This window comes from Perognathus longimembris, chromosome 1, assembly GCF_023159225.1.
Source record: "Perognathus longimembris pacificus isolate PPM17 chromosome 1, ASM2315922v1, whole genome shotgun sequence".
Classification (NCBI taxonomy): Eukaryota; Metazoa; Chordata; class Mammalia; order Rodentia; family Heteromyidae; genus Perognathus; species Perognathus longimembris.
The window spans coordinates 63,525,946-63,538,711 of NC_063161.1; the positions used below are offsets into that span (position 1 = coordinate 63,525,946).

General features: G+C 40.3%; 1 protein-coding gene across 4 annotated transcripts in view; it reads right to left on the minus strand.

The window, feature by feature from the left end:
• Positions 1-12,766, minus strand: part of Cpne8 (copine 8) — a 272,518-nt gene that overhangs the window by 185,590 nt on the left and 74,162 nt on the right. For all 4 annotated transcript variants that reach the window (XM_048366531.1, XM_048366539.1, XM_048366523.1 and 1 more), the window contains exon 6: positions 2,789-2,865. In XM_048366531.1, coding sequence (XP_048222488.1) covers positions 2,789-2,865 — 77 coding nt within the window. The remainder of the gene's footprint in view (positions 1-2,788; positions 2,866-12,766) is intronic.

A 12,766-nucleotide genomic window follows, 5' to 3' on the forward strand; every position in this document is an offset into this window, starting at 1 on the left:
TGATAAATGTGTTTGCTCCAAACATAACTGCAACAGAAAGGAACTGGTGGGAGTGGTAGATATCTTCGAACTGCTAATTAAAAAACTGAATGAAAATATCTTGACACTCACTTTTAAATCATTTCACTGACATCACTACCAACTATGTAAAGACAATAATTTTCATTTTTAAAAGACATTCAGAAAAATCTCCTAAAAAAGACAATAATAATTGAAGCACAGAAGTAGGAAGGCTTAAATTTCAATTCAAGTTCTGATTCTTTAATAAGAACCTTTATATCAAACCTAGCTAAGTCTCCAGAGGCTTGATTAATAATAAATTATAAAGCCAAAATGACCCCACCTTGAGGCAACAGCCATTTGGTTGTTTATATTAAAATATGAATGACCCAGAGTGTGCATAAAATCCAGGAACTGACTTATTTGTGCTAAAACTGTTGGCTGCAAATTCCTTAGCAACCCTAAAGTCAGACTCACTCCCCTCTACGCTTGTAAATTCCTTGAACAAAGCTATCTTGAGGTCGGGCTCCACTCTGTGCTGTGTCTGGCCTTGGGAAGTGACTATGCTAATGTAGGATGAAAGGACATTGCAAACAGACCCAGACTGCCAATCACTCCATTTGGCAGGACAGCTTGTGAGAACCCAGCCAGCTGGGAAACTCCCTTGATAATCTTTGCCCGCCCTAGAATGCCCCTAGCCCTGAGCCAATCAGCCTTCTGTCCGTACCCTAATTCTGCTCAAACACCTGGTTGCTGTAAATTTTGTAGTTTTTGCCTTTATAAGTCCTGTAAAAATCCAGCTCCGTGTAAGGGACAAGGCCCGAGCCGCGGCCCCCCTGAATAATGCTTTTGCATTTCGGAACATCTGGCTCTCGGTGGTCTTCTTGGTGGTCTTCTCGCGACTTGGGCATAACAAAATAATTTGGAGTCAAGAGCTGGGAGCCTATAATCCTAGCTACTAAGGAGGCTGAGATTTGTGGATCATGGTTCGAAGAGCCTAAGCAAGACAGTCTGTGAGACTTTAACTCTCCAATGTAGCACCAAAAGGCCAGAAGTAGAGCAGTGGCTCATGTGGTAGAGACTTAGTCCTGAGAATAAAAAAAAAAAAAAAGAAAGAAAAAGAAAAGAACTCAGGCCCAGGCCCTGAGCTCAAACCCCTGGACAAGCACCAAAAATAATTAAATTATTAATAATAAAAAATAAATAAATAATATTGAATTCTAGTTTGTCTCCTTTAAATCTCCAAATTTTATTTCAAGGATTTAGAAAGATTGTCTCTACAGCAATGTGATTACAAAGAGTTGCAATTAGGAAGCAGGAAGAAATTATTCTGAATAAATTAGCAGAAAATAATTTCAAGAAGGCCATTTAAAGAAAGAACACAGGAATATTTTGAGCAATTTAGAATATACATGGGAAGTTAATTGGAAAATAAATCTCTAATGGGAAACAGATTAGTAAATAAGAGCTAAAGTTCTTGAATAACAGTATGGAAGATAAATAGCATTTGGGACACAAGAAGTCTTTTTCAATTTTAAGATGAGTCAGTTTTCTTCATTGAAGGAGGATGAGGGGAGGAAATGTGTGTGATCTTCCATAAAAAATCAGGAAGATGATCAGCCCACTGCTTTTCCACTCAGGGCTGGTGCTCTGCTACTTGAACCATGCCTCAATTCCCACTGTTGGCTGATTAATTGGAGATAAGAGTCTCATAGATTTTCCTGCCTGGGCTGGCTATGAATCTGGATCCGCTGATCTTAGCCTCCTTGGTAGGTAGGATTATAGGTCTGAGCCATCAGTGCACACCTATAAGCATTCTTACAAAATCTTACACCACCTTCATTAAACTCAAGCTGCCCTGTAGATGAAACACCACATATATTTGCAACATATAAATGCATTTCCAAGAGTTGGGTAATTATCTTACTCCATCATCAGGAAGAACTAAGAAAAAGTTCAAAAACATCCTACACTTTCTAATCATGCAAAGCTACCCTGATTCAGAACAAGAAAATTGTCTCAGCATTTACCTATTCTTCTCATTTTTAGTATGAATTAGTGTTTGTAAGTCTTCTTTAGTGGGAACTTTGATATAGCTTCACAAGAAGCAAAATCCTACCCTATGTCCTACTTACCCCACAACACAGCTTCAAAGATAATATAAACAGGATTTTCTTCTGGGAAAAAATATTTGTAATCTAGCAGAAAATAGAAATCTGAAAATAGAATTAGAAAGATGACTTTCTAGAACTAGGCTCTGGTGGCTCATGCCTCTAATCCTAGCTACTCAGAAGGTTGAGATCTGAAGATCTTAGTTCCAAGCCAGCCTGCCAGGAAAATCTGTGAGGATCTTATCTCTGAACTACTCAGAAAAGGCCAGAAGTGGTAAAGTGCCAGTAGCTTTGAGGAAAAACAAAACAAAACAAAACAAAAACCTAAAGGGCAGCACCCAGGGGCTAACTTCTACACCAATACTAGCACGTGTGCATGCACAGGCACACACAAACACAAGTATTGAATCTACTAATTAACATAATCAGAAAAAAAATAACATCTTTCCTTGTATAATTTGATCAGTCCAAATTGTGAACATTTTTAGCAGGTCCTAAAACAGTTGATTATCCTTCACAAATAGGTCAAAATGAATTATTGAAAAGAAAAAAATCTCAAACAAGATTTCAAACCCATAATCAGTTTACAAACCACATCTTCACAAATTCCAAACTACCAAAACAGAAACTGAAGACTTGACCTATCATTGTCTAAATTAAAAAAAATCAATACTTACACAATTGGCTTTTCCAAGCGGCTTCCCTGTGACCCAACAATCTCCCCCAAGGTACAAAACACTTGTCCCAGGAAGTCCTAAAATGCACAAGAGGATACAATTGTGTGAGTGAGTTCCCAAAGAAGCATTTTTTTGTGTGTCAGACATAGGGCTTGAACTCAAGGCTAGAGCTCTATCACTTTGAGCCACAACTCTACTTCCATTTTGGGTTTTTTTTTTTGGGGGGGGGGCGTTAATTGGAGATAAGAATCTCACAGACTTTCCTTCCCAGGGTGACTTCGAACCACAATTCTCAGATCTTAGCCTCTGTATAGCTAAGATTACAGGTGTGAGCCACAGTGCCTGGCTCCAAACATTTTGACAATAAAAACTTCATCATATTTGCATTGTTTTCCTAGTTGAAATATAGAATTTCTAAGGTTTAATAACAGACAAAATAAGTCCAATATGCACTGACTTACTATGTGAATATCCTTTAAGTTTGTCTGGCACTTTAAGCTTATTTATTTACTTAGTGCCCATACCGGAGATTGAACTCAGGGCCTAGGCACTGTTCCCTAAGTTTTTTGTGCTCAAGGCTAGTGCTCTATAGCTTGAGCCACTGCTCCACTTGTGGCATTTTTGGTGGTTAATTAGAGATGAGTCTCTCAGACTTTCCTGCCCAGGCTGGCTTCAAACTGTGATGCTCAGAACTCGGCCTCCTGAGTAACTAGGATGATAGGCATGAGACACTGGTGTCCAGTGCTTTTATTTATTTTGAAACATGTTGCAGTATATGCCATAAGAATGAGAAGTATCCAGACAAATGCTGTATGAGTTCAAATCCAGAATAAGCCACATAGTCCTAACCCCGTGCCTCAGGACAGAGATCCACAAAGTGGCCGTAATAACATCTGCATTGTAAAGATTAAAGACAACAGATGCCTACAACATATGAAAACACATAGAGCAGAAGCTTAGAGCTTAAATATGTAATAATAAATGTCTCCAGCATCTTCTTCCTCCTCAAGATTAAAAAACAAGTATTAATAACCAGGCACCTGTGGCTCTTATCTGTAATCCCAGCTACCCAGGAGGCTAAGATCTGAGGTTGAAGTTCAAAGCCAGCCTAGATAGGAAAATTCATGGGAATGGTATCTCCAGTTAATTTCCAACAAAAAGCCAGAAATGGAGTTGTAGCTCAAGTGGTAGAGTGCTAGCCTTCAGCAAAAACCTCAGGAGCAGCACCCAGGCCCTGAGGTCAAGACCCAGATCTCTACCCAGCTCCCCTCTCCTTTTCCCTCTCCTTCCCTCCCTCACCCTCCCCCCCCCCCACACACAAAGTTCCAGGGTAGATAATTTTCAGATACTCATTTTTTAAACAACTTTCCTGTTTCATAAATGCATACCTGAAAATTTAGTTTCCGTAATTAATAGACAACTTAGATTAGAAGATATTTAATAGTTTTTATTAATAGTTCAGTTTTAATATGCCATGGTAATTGGGTGCAATCAACTGTTCAGGAGTGAATCATTAGATTTTTTTATAAGATAGAATCATAACTTGCTTTTTCATACATTGGTTATACCTATTTTTGTAGTCATTGGACTAATTTTTAGCAACTTAATACCAAAGTAATCAAAACAAGGGAAAATAAAGTAATAAAATGTATTGCCTTTCAATTTTTTAACCACTGTAGTAAAAAATATTGGTGAGGAAATGGTAACTTATATTACATGTCAACACTTTATAACATGTATTATAAAGTGCTAATGATACTATACACTCCTATTTCCTTGCTAGTGTTCCCTGGTGATGGCTCAGGCTTCCTCTGTATTTACTTAATTCCTATAAATCACATCAAATTTAACTTACGCATCAAAATGCTCCAAGACAAGTTAGGGTTTTTTTTGGGTTTTTTTTGAGGGGGAGGGACGTTGTTTGTTTTTGTTGGTCATGGGGCATGAACTTGGGGCCTGGGTACTGTCCCTGATGTTTTTTGAATAAGTCTAGTGCTCTACTAATCAAGCCATAGCTCCACTTCTGGTTTTTGAGAGGTTAATTGGAGATAAGGGTCTCACAGGGACTTTTCTGCCCAGGCTGGCTTTGACCCACAGTCTTCAGATCTCAGCCTCCTAAGTAGCTAGGATTTATAGGTGTGAGCTACCAGCGCCCAGCTAGGACACATATTTTTAATAATCAAACATGATACTTCTTTTATTCTTTTTGTGTTGATACCAGAGCTTAAATTCAGGGTCCTTACATTCTTTTTTTTTTCTTTTGTCCTTACATTCTTATTTGGCTTTTCCACTCAAGGTTGTCACTCTAGTACTTGAGCTAACTTTCCACTTCTGGCTTTTTGATGGTTAATTGAAGAATAGAGTCTCACAGATTTATCTGTCCAAGTTGGCTTTGAACCTTGATCCTCAGATCTTGGCCTCTAGGATTAGAGGTATGAGCCAGGGACACCCAGCAACACATGGGACTACTTATTTTTAATGGTTATAAGTACATTTATATGCATTCTGAGGTAAAATTGACTCAGAAAAAAATATTCAATATTTTAGTAGAAACAGACTCAGAAAAAATTCAACATTTTAGTAGAAACAATTCAACACATTTTATCATTATAATAAAGTAACTTTTTAAAGCATAAAATTTTGTCTTTTTACTGATCTTGATACAAACCAAAGAACTAATCCTACCTCCAAGAGATTCATTAAAAATTCTAAACTTGCTAGGTACAATCACTCAGGCCTGCAATCTAGTTCCTTGGGATCATGGGTAGACAGCTGATGTACCCAATAATAACTGAAAATCTTACTGAATATCATTATTAAACCCATATTAGATTTATAATTTTAAACTATTATGTTCCATATCAAGTATTTCTGTTTTTTTAAATAATACTAACAAATGACATGATATCACACAGTATCATTGTTAAATACTACATCTTGCTGAGCACCTGTGGCTCCTACCTACCCAGGAGGCTGAGATATCTGAAGATCATGGTTCAACACCAGCCCAGGCAGGACAGTCCCTGAGACTCTTACCTCCAATGAACTAGAAAACACTGGAAGTGGAGCTATGAGTCATGTAGTAGCAGGTCAGCCTTGAGTGAAAAATCTGAGGGACAGCACCTAGACCCCGAGTTCAAGCCTCAGTACCTACATACACATTATGTGCACTTGCCAGCACACATGCACACACACACACACACACACACACACACACACACACACACACAAAACCTGGAATAAGGACTACTTTTACATGAAAACAACCACATTTAATATAACAAGTGCTGAAGTTTCTGTCATCAGTCCCAATCAGACATTAGCTCTATCTGTCTCACAATTGTGGCAGATTCTATTACACCTTCTTGAAAATGCAAACAAGAAATGCAATCCACCCACGGATTAAAGACATTAGTTCAAATATGTTTATAAGGCTAGCTCTCATTATTTAACAAAGACAAGATAGAAGGTTCTAGAGAAAAAAGGTTTTATCTTATCAACAATCAGAAGATAACCTAGAAGGCAATCAGGCAATTACAGTACTTGATTAATATGAGGGAGAAATGGATGTGAATATCTGGTGTGTAAATACATCAGATAGAAGAAAAACAAGCACGAAGTTCTGAAATGAGAATGTGTTCAGATGCTCTGGGACAAGTAAGAGGACTGAGGGTCAGAGCTGAGGAAAGCATGAAAGGGCTTGGAGACAGGTTGCCATGACAGCCACAGAGACCATGGCTTCCATCCTTGTAGGAAGAAACTCACTGGGGGCTGGCATGGGACGATGCCATGGCCAGCTCTTAAGAAAGCCACTGGGAGCTGACATGGGAAGATGCCATAGCTGGACCAGCTCTTAAGATGACAGACTTCGTTATTTTTTAGGTATTTTAGTTTTTTGGTTTTATACTTGAACTCAGGGCCTGGGTTCTGCCCCTTAGCTTTTTCACTCAAGACAGGCACTCTTAACACTTGAGCCACATCTCCACTTAAAGCTTTTTGCTGGTTTGTTGGAGATAAGCATCTCAGAGACTTTCCTGCCCAGGTTGGCTTTGAACTATGAACCTCAAACTCCAGCCTCTGTAATAACCAGAAGAGCAGGAACTCCCCCCCTGTGCTAGTGTCACTGCCACATGTAGCAGGAAAGGGCGTGGCAGGAGGGGCTGTGGCATCAAGGAGTGGTCATAGGTGGATGGATAGTGGTCTGGGTTGTTGTAGGGGCCAGGGCATCAGGCGTAGGGGAAGGGCAGCTTAGGAAGCCCCACCCCTGATGGTGTCACTGCCATGGTGGCACTTCCAAGTGGGCCCGGCTGCTGGAAAGGGGAGGGCATCAGAGGGTCACACTGTATGCAGAGGAAAAGGGAGGAAGAGAGCGAGGAGAGGAGAAAGTGGAACGAGTGGGCTAGAGCTGTGCTGTGGAGAACCTGGAAGCCTGAGGACTGTGGAGAGGCCTGAAGTCTGCCGAGAGGCCTGAGAGGCAAGGCCTGAGGAGAGGCCTGCAGAGGAGCCTGAGGCCTGAGGAGAGGCAAGGCCTATGGAGAGGCCTGAGGCCTGGGGCCTGAGAAGAGGCCTGCACAGAGGCCTGAGGTCTGCATAGAGGCCTGAGGCCTGGGGCCTGAGAAGAGGACAGGCCTGCCAGAAGGAGGAATAGAAAAAAGCTTGCTCCTCTGGAGGTTTGGAGGTTGAGGCTGTTGGAGGTTAAGGAGAGGAGGTTTGGGGGTCAGGGCTGGTCTGGGTTCTGGGTTTTGGGTAATTAGCCCAGGACAAGGTAGTCACAGGCTAGTATTTAAAGGTAGAGGTTGTTCTGGTTCTGGGTTTGGGTTGTATATAAAGCTCCTTTGTAAATAAAACCCCTTTCCAGGGGCTGGGGATATAGCCTAGTGGCAAGAGTGCCTGCCTCGGATACATGAGGCCCTAGGTTCGATTCCCCAGTACCACATATACAGAAAACGGCCAGAAGCGGCGCTGTGGCTCAAGTGGCAGAGCGGGAAGAAGCCAGGGACACTGCTCAGGCCCTGAGTCCAAGGCCCAGGACTGGCCAAAAAAAAAAAAAAACCCTTTCCACCTGTAGCCATGCCTCGGTGGATTTTTCTCGCTCTCAGATTATTATGCCTCTGGAGTAGCTAGGATAATAGGTATGAGCCACCAATGGTTTGCTAAGATGATAATCTTAACTAAGCTTCTTCCACAAAATTTCTAAATGTGACAGTCTGAGTCCTTTACCATGTCCATGGCTTTGAGCCTGGCTGATGGTCCCTCAAACAAGTGTCCAGAGACTCATGAGTGGTTCATTCCAATCTTACTTCTCCAGCCACATTCCCCACCTCAGCAGCCACACTTCATATTGTCTGTTGATACTGGGATTTGCACTTATGATTGGACGCTAGGCAGGTAATCTGGCACTAGAGTCAAGCCTCCAGCCCTTTGTGCTTTTTTACATAAATTTTCGGGCACATTTTCCTCTTGGGCTTGGTCTGGCTCAAGGTCTCAAATCCATCTGCTTACACCTTCTTCCTAGCTGAGTTTTGCAGTGCATGCCACCACACATAGCTTCTTGGTTGAAATAGAGTATCACTAATTAACTTTTTCCCAGGATACATTCCAACTGTGACCTTCCCAATTTCTGTCTTCTGACTAGCTGAAATTACAGGCATAAGCCACCTCACCTGGCAGTGACACACGATCTAAATGCATAAATTAAATCATCTCACTTTCCAAATGCATTCATCAAGAAAAATCCAAACATTTTTTAAGTCATGGACTACAAATCACGAGATCACCTGATTCATTTGTAGCCTATCCAAGCCATTTGATTTCACACTTAGTCATTCATAATAGGCTCTGTGTTATAGCCATCTGCCAAATTCTTTCCTGCCGCCAGGACACACACTGCTGTTCCTTTGGCCTGAAACGCTATTTCCCTAGGTTTTTGGGTCGCCCCTCCTTTTCCTCAGAGACTGTCTTCACTGTGAGAACTGGTGTGGAAATGTGTGACCATGCAGCAGTGTAGGGAGAGAGAAGAGTGTCAGGGTTGGCTCCCAAAGTGAGGGGGCTGAGGCCCACAGACCAGAGACTGCTCTGAAGCTTTCACAAACTTGCTCTGAAGTGGGGGATCCAATTAAGATGTTCACAAGAACACCCTCCGATTCCGGAAAGGCAGGACCATGCTTGAGATATGAGGATGGGTGAGGGAGTTAAAAAAGTAGAAGGAGAATCTGGGAAGACATTATCAGTCTTCTGGCTCTGGGATCTATTCTCTTCAGAGAAGTCTGTTTCTTTTACTCTCAGCTAGCTCAGCTCTTGCAATAAATCTTTCAATAAGTCTGTCATGCCTATACTGTCTTTTGACATTCTGTTCTTGTTTTTTTGTTGTTGTTGTTGTTTTTGTGCCAGTTCTGGAGCTTGAATTCAGGGTCTGGGCTCTGTCCCTAAACATTTTGGTTCAAAGCTGATACTGTGGCACTTGAGCCATACCTCCACTTCTGGCTTTCGGCTGGGTAATTAAAGATAATAGTCTCGTGGGTTTTCCTGCCCAGGCTGGCTTTGAACCTTGGTCCTCAGATCTCAGTCTCCTGGGTAACTAGGCATACAGGTGTGAGCCACCAATGCCTGACTCGGTATTCAGTTCTTTAAACATCTCCCAAACATCTGTTCAGGCCTCCTACCAGATAAAGTGGCTGCTGTGGCCCTGCTCAGGGATTATATTGACTGTCAGTTACCAAGATCTAAACTGGCTGGCACTCTTCTCCTTGTTCCTTGCTAAAGTTCTTCCTCTGTCTTCCTCTGTCTGAGTCATTTCCTTCAATTCTTTGTTGGATTGAGACAATAAACCCATTTCCTAGATGGCCACACTAGCTTATGTTGGTTTTTCAGTCTCTGTCTCTGTCTCTCTCTCTCTCTCTTTGTATTATTGCCTTCTAGCAAGTGCTATAAAGAAAACAATCTTAATCATTCTTTGCACACATCTTCCTTGAGCAAAATCTGCTATCTGAACCTTAAAACATAAGCAGTTATAGAACCAACATCTTGTTTGTCTCCAGTCCTTCTGTGTTCTCCCAGAATCGAGACAATGTCTGTAATATCTTGCCTAACTGAATATATGTTTAGGTATGTGTTAAATTCAGTTTTATTATAAAGAAGTATAGTCTTATATTCTGACGAAAGAATCTTGTCCTATTGATGAATCAATGAGAAACTGCATTGCAACCCCAAATACACATAATTTTCAAAGGAAATTATGAAGTACAGTTAAAGAGTCTACATGTGGAAGTTTATAAGTGTGACAATTAAAGAATGTTAAAGAGTATTTGCACATCACTAAAGGCTAGTGACTTGTAGCCCAAATAATCCACTGAGCAATGAACACAGCAAAAGCAAAATTGTGAGTAGGCAGGCCCAAGCCTGTAATCCTAGCTCCTCAAGAGGCTGAGAACTGAAGGTCATAGTTCAGTGCCAGTCCAGGCAAGAAAGTTCATGAGACTCTTATTTCCAATTAACCACCAAAAAAATGCCAGAAGTGAAGTCATGGCTCAAATGGCTGAGTGCTAGCCTTGGGCAAAAATGCTAAGGAATAGCACCCAGGCTCTGAGCTGAAGCCCCAAAACCATCCCAAAAGCAAAAATTGTGAGTGGATATCTTTGTATACCAATCAAGTTAATGAGTACAGTTTGGATTGCCTTGTGGGTATGAAATTTTAACACACCATGTACAGCTTCATGTCACCTGGCGTAGCACGCTGAGCAGAATCCTAGACATACTAAAAATTATGAACCTATTAATCTTTTCATTAATTATTTAGAAGATGAAATTAAATTATGCAAGTGAAGATGTGCTATGTAGTTCTGCTTATAGCATTAAGAGGACAGGGTTCCACCAGCACATCAGAGGACAAATACAGAATTCAAAATACCCCTATCAAGTGCACAATATCAACTAAGGATCACAGTGAAAAAATATTTTAATAAAGATTCTTCCCCAGAGAATCCTAGCAGGGTTGGATTCTAGAGGAGAATACCACTATATTCCATCAGTCTTGTCCTGGAACATAACATTCCTCTACTGAACATTTTCTTACCCCTAGGAGAACTAACTAAAATTATACTCATGTTTCCAGTTTTGCTCACTGAGTCCTCATTTATAATGTGAAAACCTAAAGTACAGTTTTATAGCTTACCTCCATTTCCCCAATTGGTATAGAAAAATACAGGATATGAACTCAAGATGCTGGATAACCACACACCTAAATCATCCTTAAAAGGATTCCTTCAAAATTATTTGAAATTGAAATTTTTCAGAAAAGTGGGCCCTAATAGCTCACACCTGTAATCCCAGCTACTCAAGAGGCTGAGATCTGAGGACTTTAGTTCAAAGTTAGCCCAGGAAGGAAAATCTATGAGAGTTCTATCTCCAATTAATCACCAAAAAGCCAGAGTGGAGGTGTGGTTTGAGTAGTAGAGTGCAAACCTTGAGCAAAAAAAGCTCAGAGATAATACTTAGGCCCTGAGCTAAAGTTCTAGGACTGGCACACACACACACACACACACATACACACACACACACACACACACACACCTCAAAAAGATTTAATCATTGCTATTTCCAAGATATTCTCTTGCTATTAAATTCTTTATTTGTAAAACATACCTAAGGCCTATACTTCACATGCAATCCTGGACTCCTCATACCTGTTCTAAAAGGTTGTACTTTGCATTTGATATTGGAAAATGTACAAATTCCATTCTACAAGAATCTGCTGCCATGGAACAGACCTTGCCTACTTCCTCAGTCCTCTAATCTCCAAACTGCACTGTGAATTCCTTCTGAGTTGAATGACTATATTGCTCATAGCCTAAAATCTGTACTTAGAGGTTTTCAAATCAGGAAAAACTTTTGCTGTTGTTAAATTCTAAGCAAAATCTAAGGCACTCACCTCTAACAATTCTTTTTATTTTATTTTTTTGTGTGGTCCTGAGGCTTAAACTCAGGGCCCAGGTGGTGTCCCTGAGTTGCTTTTGTGTTGAAGGCTAGTGCTCTACCATTTGAGCCATAGCTCAATTTGGGTGCTGAATTGGAGATAAGTCTCACAGATTTGCTGTCTAGTCTCATTTTGAACTGTGATCCTCAGATCTCATCTTCCTCAGTAGCTAAAATTACAGGCATAAGTCAGCAGCACTTGGCTCTAACAATTCTTATAATAACTAAAAAATGCATGCCTTTTTTCTTTTGACATAATTTTCCTGAGCTCAAAGCACTTATTAACCAATTTTATTGTCTATCATATATTATAAATATATGTATAAAGTATAACATAGTTAGTAATATAGAGGATAGATTAAAATGTTCGATAAATACATAAGTATACTTACAAATATAAGCATAATACAGACATGTTAGAAGCTACATTAAAATGCTAAGACAATATAACTCATGGAAAATATAGAAGGCTGTAAATCACAAGGAAAAAGAGGATGAAAATCTGAAGTATCAGTACAAACAACAACAACAACAGCAAGATAGAAAACAAAAACAATTCTTAGCCAGGTGCTAGTGGTTCAGGCCTTATAATCCTAGCTATTCAGGAGGCTGACTTCCTACTATTGAGATTTAAAGCCAGCCTAGGCAGAAAAGTCCTTAAGACTCTTATATCCAATTAACCACCAGAAAAGGCAGAGGTGGGGCTGTGGTTCAAGTAGTGCTAGCCTTGAACACAAAAGCTCAGTGACAGTGTCCAGGCCCTGAGTTCAAGCCCCACCCCCACCCCACCTCACCCTACCCCCACTAGCACAAAAAGTAAACAATTAATAAAATAGCATACATATTAAGAATAAACTAAACACTATACAAAAATTGTGCAAGGCATATAATGTTGGGCCAAATTTGTCATTCTATGTTACTATAACTTCAAGAATTTCAAGGTGAACTAATAATGTGCTATCAATGATTAAAGAATATACATGGCTACTCAAAATGGAAAAAAAGAAT